Source organism: Borostomias antarcticus (genome assembly GCF_949987555.1).
Source record: "Borostomias antarcticus genome assembly, chromosome: 11".
In the NCBI taxonomy this organism is placed as follows: domain Eukaryota; kingdom Metazoa; phylum Chordata; class Actinopteri; order Stomiiformes; family Stomiidae; genus Borostomias; species Borostomias antarcticus.
The window spans coordinates 18,307,325-18,320,480 of NC_140244.1; the positions used below are offsets into that span (position 1 = coordinate 18,307,325).

The 13,156-nt window shown below is 50.4% G+C and overlaps 1 protein-coding gene across 9 annotated transcripts in view; it reads right to left on the reverse strand.

Annotated features, from left to right (window-relative positions):
* Positions 1-13,156, reverse strand: part of ubr4 (ubiquitin protein ligase E3 component n-recognin 4) — a gene marked incomplete at its 5' end in the record, with an annotated part of 54,721 nt that overhangs the window by 11,459 nt on the left and 30,106 nt on the right. For all 9 annotated transcript variants that reach the window (XM_084445966.1, XM_084445964.1, XM_084445962.1 and 6 more), the window contains 22 exons: positions 89-198; positions 621-778; positions 1,297-1,426; positions 1,879-2,006; positions 2,164-2,248; positions 2,403-2,493; positions 2,809-3,155; positions 3,305-3,433; positions 3,589-3,714; positions 4,249-4,387; positions 4,532-4,771; positions 4,938-5,131; positions 7,298-7,385; positions 7,508-7,593; positions 7,723-7,867; positions 9,107-9,275; positions 9,417-9,647; positions 10,268-10,346; positions 10,518-10,745; positions 11,465-11,614; positions 12,099-12,308; positions 12,734-13,052. In XM_084445966.1, coding sequence (XP_084302092.1) covers positions 89-198; positions 621-778; positions 1,297-1,426; positions 1,879-2,006; positions 2,164-2,248; positions 2,403-2,493; positions 2,809-3,155; positions 3,305-3,433; positions 3,589-3,714; positions 4,249-4,387; positions 4,532-4,771; positions 4,938-5,131; positions 7,298-7,385; positions 7,508-7,593; positions 7,723-7,867; positions 9,107-9,275; positions 9,417-9,647; positions 10,268-10,346; positions 10,518-10,745; positions 11,465-11,614; positions 12,099-12,308; positions 12,734-13,052 — 3,582 coding nt within the window. The remainder of the gene's footprint in view (positions 1-88; positions 199-620; positions 779-1,296; positions 1,427-1,878; positions 2,007-2,163; positions 2,249-2,402; positions 2,494-2,808; positions 3,156-3,304; positions 3,434-3,588; positions 3,715-4,248; positions 4,388-4,531; positions 4,772-4,937; positions 5,132-7,297; positions 7,386-7,507; positions 7,594-7,722; positions 7,868-9,106; positions 9,276-9,416; positions 9,648-10,267; positions 10,347-10,517; positions 10,746-11,464; positions 11,615-12,098; positions 12,309-12,733; positions 13,053-13,156) is intronic.

Sequence of the window (13,156 nt, forward strand, 5' to 3'; positions counted from 1 at the left end):
TCCGGCGGCAGACGGTTATCAACTACAAGACGTCTAGAACGTTCTACGTCTAGAACGCCGCGGCGTCCTTCCTGGCGGGTTCTCTTACCTGGTGAGCAGGTCCAGCACCTGCTGCTTGCGGCTGGGGATGGAGGTCAGCGCCTCCACGATGGTGCAGGCCGCCTGTCTGGCCGCCTGGGTGGCCGGGGTGAACAGCACCTGGGGAGGGGGAGGGGCGGAGTGCTGAGTGAATGAATGAATGAGAGTGTTTATTCATACACACTTAAAATGAATATATGAATATGTTTTACAGACAATTATCAAGGTGTGTATGAAACAGGTCTCACATAGAAGCTCCCAGAGAGCGCTCTCGGGGGGGAGGAGTGGAGTGCTGAGCGCTCTCGGGGGGGAGGGAGGGGCGGAGTGCTCTCAGGGGGGAGGGAGTGGGGGGGGAGGGAGGGAGGGGTGGAGTGCTCTCGGGGGGGAGGGGAGGGAGGGGGGGGGGCGGAATGCTCTTGGGGGGAGAGAAGGAGCGAGCGGCGTGCTCTCGGGGGGGAGAGGGAGGGGCGGAGTGCTGAGCGCTCTCATGTGGAGAGAGGGAGCGAGCGGAGAACCCCAGGGGCGGTGGTCCCGGATGTTACCTGACGCAGCCAGTTGTTGTGGCTGAGCTTGAGCAGCCGGGGGAAGAGGCCTTCTGACTTGGCCCTCATGAACTGCTTCCACTTCCACACGTACTTCTCCAGCAGGTACTGCCGGCGCACCTCCGCCTTGTTCTGAGGCTTCGACGCCGTTTCCTGGCCTGAGAGACGCAGACAAAAGGCATAGTGTCATGCCGGGCTCACGCTACGGGATATTTACAATCCTGACCGATTTCCAAATTGGGTTGTACCATGCTTATAAGGAGAATCTTAACAGATGTTCTTCTCGTGAATCTCAAACATGCACCCATGACTAGATTTGAAAATAACGGCTCATCACACACTACAGGATGTTATCGTGCCCGAGGGAGCAACGAACCACTGGTCTCGCTTGTAAAGTAGTGACGTAATAATCTTAAATATCAAACGTTTGATATTATCGGGGCGGCCCCGATGGGTCTGTGAGCCGATCGGGAGGAATAAGATTGGATCTGTAAACCCCTCACATTACAAGATCATCTGAGCTGAACATCGGTACCGACCAACGTTCCAGACCAGATTTCTCCTCTGATTGTCGGCAGGGCTGAATCGGGGATAGATCGGCCCAAAAATCCTGTAAAGCCCGGCATTAGAGCCATGGCATACTCCATCTATTATCCAGCGTGCCGTTCACACTCACATCTAGCTGGAAGGCACTTTTTCCAGGCTTCGTAAGACGCTTTGGGGTCCTTCTTCAGCCACAGCTGGGCCTGGGCGTGGATCTCGTTGCTATAGGGCTTGACGGTGGTCAGGGACTCGACGGCGGCGTCCTGAAACACACACAAGCGGCACATGATGGAGGACCTGACGGGGCTCAACACCGCTGTGCTAGTGTTCCACCTGGGGGCGGAGCCAGGCGGGCACTAGAGATGTAACGGTACAGTATGAACACATCACATCACGATAATAGTGACCAAAGTTATCGCGGTTATCAGTATTATCACGGTATTAAAAAATGTGTTGAACATTTTCTAAAAGTACTGATGCACTGAAATCTTTTCACCAGGTTTGATACTGAAAACCACAAAAACAATTAGCAGCACTATGCTCTTTTTGCAAGACGCTAACTGCTAACTTCGGTTGATGCTGGACAGTATTGAGTGAGTTTTTCAAAGCGCAGAAATCAAACATGGTTGTAATGATAATTTTATCACGATAAATGTAATCAAATGTGATGGCGGTTTATCCCTATACCGGTTCTGGTTCCATCCCTAGCGGGTACCTTGTTCTTCTTGCTGGTGGGAGCGGGAGGCTTGATGAGCTTCTGCAGGATCCTCAGGCACATGAGCGTGATGTTCTCCACCACCACAGGGGTTTTGATGTTCACGGCCATGAGGAAGAGACTGAGAGCTGGTGACGCAGGGGGGAGAGGGGGGGGGGGGGTTAGGGGCGCACGAGGGGGAGCCACGATGACAAATCAAGGACAATGGCCTCGTAATGCCTTCGGGCCGCTGCCATTTTATGAGGATTTTGATGTTATCGTTTCTGCTGAAGGAAATTGCCTCACCGCAGCGCAACCTCAGCTCCCAGCATCCTCCCTCTTTGGAAATGGAGTCGGTCAGTAACAGCATCTCATACTGCAGACTGCTGACCTGTAGGAAACCAAACATGCACAAACGTCAAAACCAGATCCTTTAGTGACAGTTGTTCCGTCTTACTAACCAGCTGATTGTGCGTAAGTGTTTGATTTTTTTTTTTTTTTTTCCCCGACTCGTTCAAATGTGTCATGACGAGGTGGGCGCGTACCAGGTCAGGATTGGCCCAGTGACCCTTGAGTGCGGCCGACACTTTAGCGATGATGAGGTCATTCATCTGCTGCGTGGCCTCTGGGTGATCTCTGCACATGGAACACAGATTTACAAATCAAATCAAACTTTATTTATATAGCGCATTTCATACATAGAGGCAACACAATGCGCTTTCCAGAGAGCAATGGGAGGGTGGGCATGGGTCCCACCCCTACATATTACACACACACTCACTGAGGATCGACTCAAACCTTTAGTGTAGATGTGAGCTTGTGCACGCACGCGTGTGTGTGTGTGCGTGTATGCGTGCGCCTACCTGGTGAGCAGACAGACCAGCGTGTGTGTGTATGTGCGCCTACCTGGTGAGCAGACAGACCAGCGCGTGTGTGTGTGTGTGCGCCTACCTGGTGAGCAGACAGACCAGCTGGCGCACCTCCTCCCTCATGGCGGCCGTGCCCCTCCTCAGGTTGTACTCAAACAGCTCCCGGATGAGGCCCTGCAGCACCAGGATCTGCCGCAGCGCGGGGTTGGTGGCCAGCGCGCGCAGCAGCGTGATGCAGTGGCCCGTGACGGCCGAGGCGCAGCCGTAGCACTTGTTGGAGGAGGTGTGGCCGCAGCCCAGCACGGAGAGGGCGCGGTACTGGCTGGCCGTGAACGTGGGCTGGTGGCTGCTGCTGCGCGACGACTTGGTGGCGGCCTCTCTCTGCTGGAGGTCGTACTCCAGGAGCTCCTTGCGCGACGCTAGCACTTTCTGAAAAGGACGGGGGGGTGTGGTGGGGGTTGGGGGGGTTAAAACTCTCTTTGAGCGCTCTTCGCTGTGATTGTGAAGCGCGACGAGCCGATGTGTTAAGCCTGAACATAAGCACTTCTCCCAGTGGCGCGCGGTCGTCTTTCTCCTACCTGGATGATCTTGGAGAGTTCGTCGAAAGAGGTCTTGCAGTCGCCGCTGTACTCTTGAGCCAGCTGCTGGATGTACCTGTTCACGTTGGCCGAGGACGTGCCAAGCCCCGCCCCGGCGCCGGGGTCATCCTGTGGAGGAATGACACCGTCACAGGATATGACATCAGACGGGAGGATACTGGGTCGATGTTGAAACATATCGGACCGCTATCGATGGTTGTAGTCCAATTCTTTAGACAGTACGTGTAACTGTCATGGATAAACAGCCGTGCCGAGATGCTGACCTGCGGTTTCTCGGGTGCCGCCTCGTTGACCTTGGACAGGAGGCTCTCCAGCTGGGGCCGGTGGCCCATCAGCTGGTGGTAAACCCGGTCAGCCTTGTCCAGCAGGGTGTTGATGTTGGTCACCGCCTGGAAGGAATATAATTGCCGGGGAGGCGGTGTGGAGATGAGGAGAGAGGTGGGGATATCCCTTGAGTTGCAAATTGCAAATTTTGGGGTGGTGGGATTATCCACACAGGCTGTTGTTATTAGGGCTGGGTTAAAAAAAAATCAATTAATCGATTCTGAATCATTTGTCATCATCATTCATGAATCCCAAAATCGATCTTTTATTTAATGAATAAATTAAGGAATGAATAGTTCATTAATTCATTCAATGATTCATTCATTTTTGGGAATCAGTATCGATACCCAGCCCTAGTATTGATGTGTTGCATAACTTGGCAGTCATGTAATTAAGGTTACAGCAAAAAAAAAAAAAAACAGGTTTTAGTAACACTAACCGAATCGATATTGAATCGAATCGTGATAATCGATTCTGAACCTTGTGAATCGGAATCGAACCGATTCTTGAAATTCAAATCGATACCCAGCCCTAGTTGTTATACATGGGAGTGTTCTGATACAGCTGACATGGGCGTTAGGAGAGAAAGTCAATCTCACCTTCTTCCTGTCCTCCTCGTTCTCGATGGGATCCACGGCGCAGCACGGCTTGGCGTACAGCATGAAGTCAAAGCGGGCGTATTTGCAGAAGCCGCAGGCGTTGCACAGGAAGGGGTCCTTCTCGTCATAATTGATGGACCTAAAAGCGAAATAGCTCAGGTCGGCGTTTCAAATTTGACTTGACGTACTTACATCATCTATGAAGAAACGATGGACATTCAGCTGGGTGATACCATTTCTCAACTTCCAATAGGGGAGTACAAACCGGATCCCTGAGCCTTACCTGCACTTATGGCACTGGTAGACGTTCTCCCCACAGTTGCCGCACACCCCTGGGTTGGCGGGCACGGAGGCGCTGCAGCGCGGGCACTGGAGCGTCTCGGTGGACGCCTGGTAGTTCTCGTAGAAGTCGGAGAACTCGATCATCAGGTTGGAGGCCACGATGGGCAGAGGGAGGTCGATCTTCACCTCCGTCTGCCCCGGGGTCAGCTGCACCTTCTTGGCCTTGTGCCAGCGGGCGGGCCTGGGGGAGAGACACGCAGGACACAGTGAGCGTTCCGCCGGCGTCTTGACTAATAAAGATCCTTGGATGCGGTTCCCATAAACGTTCTACCCTCCCGGTGGATTTCAAGCGAGAGAGAGAGAGGTGGAGAGGAGAGCGAGGCCTGGCGGTAATGACAGAGACTCACTTGTTCTTCAGCTCCACGATGGCCTGCACGGTCCTGTTGTTGTAGTACAGGTTGATGGTGCGCACCATCTTGGTGCGTTTGAGGTCGCCGATCTTCACCGTCACCTTGCTGATGGTGTGGCTGCCGATGAGCTTGACCACCTGCTGAGTGGTGGTGTAGCGCGTGTCCACTTTGATAGACGACAGCTTGATATTCTGAGGGAGTAGAATAAAAAAAAAACGAGTGGCAGAAATGTAATGCGCAGAAAATGGACAGAGGCACGCACATCCAAAATGTTTAAAACTGGGTGCTAGACAGAAAAACTAACTCATCAGGAAAAGCAGAGTCTGCACACCAGAAATATGCTCCCAGGATTTTTAATTGACACCGAGGTGACGTTTCGGGCTACAAGCGGTCTGAAGAAGGGCTTGTTGAAACGTCACCTCGGTGTCAATTAAAAAGTCCTGGGAGCATATTTGTGGTGTGCAGACTACTTTTCCTGATGAGAAATTTAATATGCAGCGCCACAGCAAAATCTTTCTTGAACACCTCCAGGTCAGTAATTAACGCTTTTCAATGGCCCGCTCGGGCAAGTGCAAATATAACTTTTAGATCATACATATATATATATATATATATATATACACACAAGCTTACAATTGTCAAACCCATAATAGAACACATTTTTGAGAGATTCGCGACCACAAATTGTTTTGGGAGAATAGGCGGGCACCACGGCTGCACTCACATTCCACAAACAAGGCAGAGAGACTCAATGATCACGGGCGAGTTCAGCCCCGACTAAACGCTCATGTTTTGCTGCTTTCCAGGTTGAACGACATGCTTTCTCTGTGTTACTTTGTCTATTTGTAATTTGTCTATATCTTCCAGGCTAGTGATACAACATTGGGGCCGGTAACTCCAGTGGCAAATTCAACTGTATGTCAAGCCCTGTATTTGATACAAACAATAATAATACAAATTAGGCTATATATATATATATATACACACACAATTTTAAATCTTAAACTTTTTAAATATTTCTGACTAATTGCGCTTGCACATTCATGATAATGTTGTGCCAGCATTTTGATTTTCAACAAGAGCCTAGGCCGTGAATGCTGCCTTCTGTGGTCAACGCGTCAAGGGATGTTTTCTTCAGCGAGCCTATTACAAAATAATATAGGCTAGTGTTTAACCAGGGTTTGAATTGGACCAAAATGTGCTGGTACCTGCTCCTCAATAGACTATAGGAGACATAGCAGTTTAAAATGAATTAATGTTGGTAATCAATACATGGACTCCTATACAGCGTAGAGCTGCAGTAGATCATGCCCATCTCTGGCCTATTTGATCTTATCATTCGCCGATGTCAACTGGCGGTCCTATAGCCTAAAGCCTATATTTTCCAGATAAACATCCGACAATATTTGAAGAGGAACAGAAAGTAGAATGATGTTGAGAGCAGTCAGGTAGGCGATTGCTTCCCATGGATCAGTGAACTCTGTTCGGGCAAGTGCCTCATGCAGTAAAAAATAGTTTAAATGTGATAAATATGTAACATTATCTAAAAAATACAGTGAGGAAACATGACATGGTGCTACACATGCACCCGGTAGTCTATGTTTGAGCTTAAGTGGAGCCTCCATCTGAGCTACGTAGCCGCGCTGCTGTCGGTCAGTCAGTAAGCCTTGTCAAGGAGACGACCCACACCACAAGCGCCAGTACAACATGCAAGTCAGAGGGGCTGGACCGACGGACGACCGACTGGCCGACCCTAGATTTTAACGACGCTAGCTTGCGTTGTGCCAGTCAAAGCAACAGCAAATGCAAAGAAACGTCAGTGAAGCATTGCCTAATCTATTATTTAGGCATGTAAAAAGACAGTGATTGTGGTAGGAGTGGACAGGACCAGCACAGAGTGGAGGGACAGGTGAGAGAGGAGAGGATAGAGGTTGTTGAGAGGAGAGCAGGAGAAGAGAGAGGAGAAGGAAGGGGACAGGAGAGTTAAGATGAGACATTAGAAAGACAGTCTGATGATTTAGACGGTATGAGCATGCAGTTAAGCGTCAATGGGGATCAAGCATCAAGCATATTTATTATTCTCGCCCCATAACTCAAAATAAAACTGTAAAAATGCTGTTTCAGTATGGTATATGTTTCACTATTTTGTTATCTTCATTCTTTAAAAGTCACCAGAATACAAAGTCTATGAAACTACCTTTTTTAATGGGGGAGGACCCCTCTCTTTGGTAGAGAAACCCTCCCTATTTTGGTGGTCTCGAGCTTGGCACCACCACACTAACAGATCAACTCCACAGGGAGCACTGCAGTACGCACTAGTGTTTCTGAACAGAGCAACGGTATCAAGGGTCTTTTACCGAGAAGGGCACTTCTGGGTTGTTGCAGACCAAGCAGGGGTCACTCTCCAGGAAGAACCCATCGAACTCCACCAGGCCAGACAAGGTGCTGCGGAGAACACAAGAGAACATGAGAGAACAGAGTCACGGTGAGCTCATCAAGAGATAGAACTATACATCGCCGTCTACATATCACTCAAGGGTATCTATTCAGGTTTGTATTCGTCCTACTTGTAGATGTTGGAGTTGGGGTGGTTGGTCAGAATGTGGTTCTGTGTCCTCAGGATCTCCACGGCCTTCTGGGAATACTCCTTCAGCTGAAAAAGAAAAAATCGACAGAATGTCCAATACTGAGAAGACGGTATCTTTTTTCTGCTGAGCTCGGTGTCGTGTCGTGCACGGACCACCCTGTGACGGCTGTGCCTAAGTGGGACTTTCTCACTCACTTTCTTCTCCGTCTGCGGCGTCTTGAGGGAGAAGTACCCGAGCAGGTCCACGAACTGGGCGGCCTTGCGTCCGTAGGCGGGTAGCTCGGGCCAGATGGCCCAGGTCAGGTCCAGCAGCAGGTCCTGCTGAGCCTTGCTGGAGTTCCTGAGGAGAGAGGTGAGGGCGTGTCAGGAGTGCTGCCGATGGCGTCGGCGCGCACCTCGGTCTGATGCGCCGGCGCCACGGGCAGTAGCTCCTCTATGCATCCAAACGTATGCTCTGCACAGACAGTGCTAACTTTTAAATGTGTCCTATTATGTTAATTTTCAACAATTTAATATAAGTCTTTAGGGTCCCCAAAACATGTCAGAATAAGCGTTCTAGCATGCCCCTATACCCCTCCGTTGACCACAAGATCACATTGAGCGCTTTTTTTTCATACGCAAATGAGCTCAGCTAAGAGCAAGTCGGCAGGCTAGAGAACGAGGGCTGTTGACGGCGCTATGCTACCTCAAATATAGCTGGCTAGCCTGGACCATCCACACTCGATGCCACTGTGACAGATTTCATCGTCATCTCTCCCTGACTAAACATGATAGCGTTAGTGCCCATGTTATTATCTCCACGGTTGCATGCTGTTACCTCTAGCTATATTCGCTAGCTAGACACCACCATATGACACCATTCGACTACAAATACTAAAAGCCAGATTCTGTAGGCCGAGGGGAATCCAATGATGTCCACTTCTTAACATTTGATCATTTTAATGACCGCTCGATGAACTAGAAGTCTAGGGCATCTGGGTTGAGGCAAAAGGGGAGTTTGTTTGTGTTAGCTAGCTAGCGTTAGTACTATATGCAAACAAACACACAGCATAATGACTTACAGTTTCTGCATAATTTCCACGGATATTTGGTATTGCTTGATCATTCAGAAAGAGTTTATCTGAAAAGCCTGCATTGTACTGATCCAGATTGGAAAAGCAATGGGGGGGAAATGGCTAGCACACACTGCTAGTGTTTTGCCATACAAAAATGTATCCACTCGGCTCTGCTGTCCTTTGAGCTTGGGAGACGATCTGTGCCGCTTAGTACACGCGAGAACAGAGCATTTTCCGTGCGAAGACATGATGCTAGCTAGCGGGGTCCCCGGCCCGAACGAGACGTAAAGTGACGCAGGAGATTTGAATGGCTTGCAGGGACTGACTTTTTTTCTAATGTTTTCATTTCGTCTGACCACAACAAAATGACTGGGTTGTTCCACTTCATACTTTGAGTGTTAGTAGGCCCACCAGAGAATCAAATGTACATGCAAAAACAATGAAAGAGTTAGTTTTGCAAACATGGACCCCTTTAAGTGTTTTATGTTGATATGACTATAGTTGTGAGTATGGATGTCCGGTACCTGTAGATGTGGAGGGCCAGGCAGTGAGCCTGCCAGCGCACGGCCGACGAGTTGGACTCCAACAGGAAGCAGCGCAGGAACTGGATGAGCGTCTCCTTGTCCGCAAACTTGTTGAGCTGACTGACCAGAGCTGTGCACAGCTGGTCCTCCTGGCTGCCCACGCCATCGCCTGCTCAGAAACCCGGGTTCAACAACATACTCACACTGGTTGATACAACCACTTCTACTGTAAGTGTCAACCCCATATGACAAAACCCGGTCGCCTCATATCATTAGTGATCATACGCAGCAGGCGTCTCGTCCTACTCACCCTCTTTGTCTTTCTCCTTGTCCTCTTTCTTGCTCTTCTTGCTGGAAGACTTGCTCTGGGAGGACTGGGAGGGGCCTGAGGTCCCGCCCCCTCCCGACCCGCCCCCCGAGGAGGAGGAGGAGCTGGCCAGCACCTTGCTGCCGCAGAGGGCGCAGGAGAGCAGCTGCAGCAGCACTGGGGACACGCCCTCGTCCACCAGGAAACTGACCTGCAGCAGGAAGTACAGCACGGCTGGAGAGAGAGGGAGGGAGAGAGAGAGAGGGAGGGAGGAAGAGAGAGAGAGGGAGAGGGAGGTAGAGAGAGGGGAGGGAGAGAGAGGTAGAGAGAGAGGGAGAGGGAGGGAGAGAGAGAGGGAGAGGGAGGGAGGGAGGGAGGGAGGGAGGAAGAGAGAGGGAGGGAGGGAGAGAGAGAGAGAGGGGGGGAGGGAGGAATAGAGAGAGAGAGAGAGGGGGGAGGTAGAGAGAGGGAGAGAGAGGGGGGAGGTAGAGAGAGGGAGAAAGAGAGAGGGGGAAGGTAGAGAGAGGGAGAGAGAGAGAAGGAGGGAGAGAGAGAGGGAGGGAGGGTGGAAGAGAGAGGGAGAGAGAGGGGGAGAGAGAGGGGGGGAAGGAGGGAGAGAGAGGGGGATAGAGAGGGGGGGAAGGAGGAAGAGAGAGGGATGAAGAGAGAGAGGGAGAGAGAGAGGAAGGAGGATGAGAGAGGGATGAAGAGAGAGAGAGAGAGAGAGAGAGAGGAAGAGAGAGGGAGAGAGAACGGGAGGGAGGGAGTCAGAGACAGGAGTCAGACAGTGAGGCTAACAGATTGACCAATGTTAACTGATTCTCCAATTGAAAGTGAAGGTTCAGGTTTCTTACAGTCATCCTTCATGCAGAACTTCTGCCAGTTGATGGTTCTCTGGGTGGCGATCTCAGCACAAGCTTTCAGATGTTCCATCTGGGGAATGAGGAATTAAAAACTCTTAGTAAAGACGGCCGGTTGGACATCAATACTTTTTACATAACTGCCGGTTGGACATCAATATTTTTTATATAGTGCACTGGACCAGGACCACGTTTCTCCCGGATTCCCGGTGGAACTCGACGGCCTGAGCGACGGTTGTCTCACCAGGCTGATGAGCGTGTCGTACTGCAGGGCGGAGCCCGAGGTGGCGATGACCACGCCCGCGCGGAGGAAGATGCCCTGCTCCTCCAGGAGCTTCTTGATGCCGCGCACGTGGGAGTCCAGCGTGTGCAGGTCCCTCAGCTGACGGTACTTCTCCTTGGAGCCGCAGATGAACAGGAGCAGCTTGCGCACCTGTCTCCTCACGAAGGGGGTCTGCTGAATCATCAGGTACTGCAGAGAGGGGACAGACAAGGCAAGTTTATTTGTATAGCACATTTCAGATTTGTGTAGCACATTTCAGCAACAAGGCAATTCAAAGTGCTTTACATGAGACATTAAAAGCATTAAGACAAAGTGCAAGAAACACATAAAAGGTCATATAAAACAAAATGCAAAAAAGACATTTAAAAGAAAATGCAGGAAAAATAAAATACAGGAATAAAAGTTACAGTGCAGTGTATGAATAAATAAATATTTGATATATTAAAAAGCAGTGGCAAAAAGAAAAGTCTTCAGTCTTGGTTTTAAAGAACAGTTGCAGCAGACCTGCAGTTGTGGAGCATAAAAAGGAGTTATGTGGAGCATAAAATCTGAACGCTGCTTCTCCATGTTTTGTTTTAACTCTGGGGACAGAAAGCAGGCCTGTGCCAGACGACCTGAGAGGTCTGGATGGTTCATAACGTAGCAGCAGATCAGAAATATATTTTGGCCATAAACCATTCAGTGCTTTATAAACCAACAGCAGTATTTGAAAGTCAATTCTTTGACAGACAGGAAGCCAGTGTAAGGACCTCAAAGACAAAGCTCATGAGTGCATGTATGTGTGTGTGTGTGTGTGTGTGTGTGTGTGTGTGTGTGTGTGTGTGTGTGTGTGTGTGTGTGTGTGTGTGTGTAGACCTGTACACTCTAGTGTTCCGGGTGGCGCAGGAAGTCCCGGCGGTGTGGTTTACCTCAGACAGGAAGTAGAACCAGGAGTGGTCGAAGACGGGAGGCGGGATGCGGGGGTTGGTGTCGGCGATCTTCTTGATCTGATAGGGCAGCCTCAGCACCATCTCGGTCAGGAGCTGGGAGTACGCCTCAAACACATCAGCCGCGTGGCCCTGTGGGTTCGAGAGGAGACACACTCACTTAACACAAACAGACCATAGACAGACACACACTCAATTAAAATGATGAAGATTGAATGAAGATTTGGTTACTTGATTAATTGCTTGTGAATGGAACAGAACTTCACAAACGTTATCAACGGGAGTTGCATGAAATGTAATCATGATTTAGGGTCTGACTGCACATGAGGGCGCCACGCCATGTAGTGAAGGCTAATTGGGATGCCGGAAAATTTCAACGACACAGCGGAAGAAGACACAAAAATGAAGCGAGCAAAGCGCAGTCCGGCGCGGGACGTTCTTATCAATTAATCGACTATCGTTCGTTAAGGTTAACAGTTATCAATTAATGAAATTCCTTGAAATTTGCAACCCTAGCTAAACATGTTCTCTATGGTCAGCTTCCAGTGGAGAAAAACGGGACAACTTTATAAGTTCATCTCAAAAGATCAGGGTCAGGACTGCGGCCGCCTCTTACCTTGACATACTGGCGCAGGAAGAAGGGGCTCATGTCTGGGGGGGAGGAGGCGGTGTGCGGCCGGAGCAGTTGACTGGCCGCCACAGGCTCCTCCTCCCCCTGCTGGCTCTTCCAGAAGTCCAACAGGGACTTGAGCACATGCAGGCAGTAGTCGATGGCGCCCAGGCTGAGCAGGGCGGTGGCCGTGGCATTGGAGATCAGAGAGGACGACTGAGGGGGAGGGGGGTGCAGGAGGAGGAAGAGGAGGGAGGAGCACAGGTGAGCCAACGAACGCCACCTCACTGATCTACAACAGTATGACTGACTTAATCGAGAATTTGCTTAGAGAGAATTAGCTTAATCAATCAATCAAAGCTTTACTTGTATAGCGCATTTCATATGCAGAGGTAACACAATGCGCTTTACAGAGAACAAGGGAGGTGGGCATACGACCCACTCTCTACATATTCCAGAGGGAAGCAAAAAAAAACAGGGATTCCGCTATCCGGTAATTACCGTTTTTTGTTTTTGTTTTTTTACCGGGAAAATCTGTCAAAGTATTTCAAATCTCTCCAGTCATAATGTCCTGAGGAAATAATTCTGTCTAAGTGTGTGTGTGTGTGTGTGTGTGTGTGTGTGTGTGAGGGAGGCCCTACCTCGGAGGAGGACTTGGAGCCTGACTTGGTGCGGGACATGAAGACACTGAGCAGCCTCATGATGACCAGGTGCACCTCGTTGATGGGGCTGCGCTCGTTCTTCCTGGACACGTCCTTCTTGTGCATGCCCAGCTCGGCGATCAGCTGGGCCAGCAGGTCGTCCAGGGCGCCCTTGTCCTTGTCGTCCTCCCCGTCCAGGTCGGAGGTCAGCATGAGGACCACCTGCATGTAGGGGATGGCGTGGACCCCGCCCACGCTGTGCAGCTGGGGGAGGTGCTGCAGAAGACGCTCCAGCAGCATCAGGCGCACCATGTGCAGCCTGGATGGAATGACAGAGAGAGATAGAGAGATGGAGAGAGAGAGAAAGAGATGGAGAGAGAGGGAGATGGAGAGAGAGAGAGAGAGATGGAGAGAGAAAGAGAT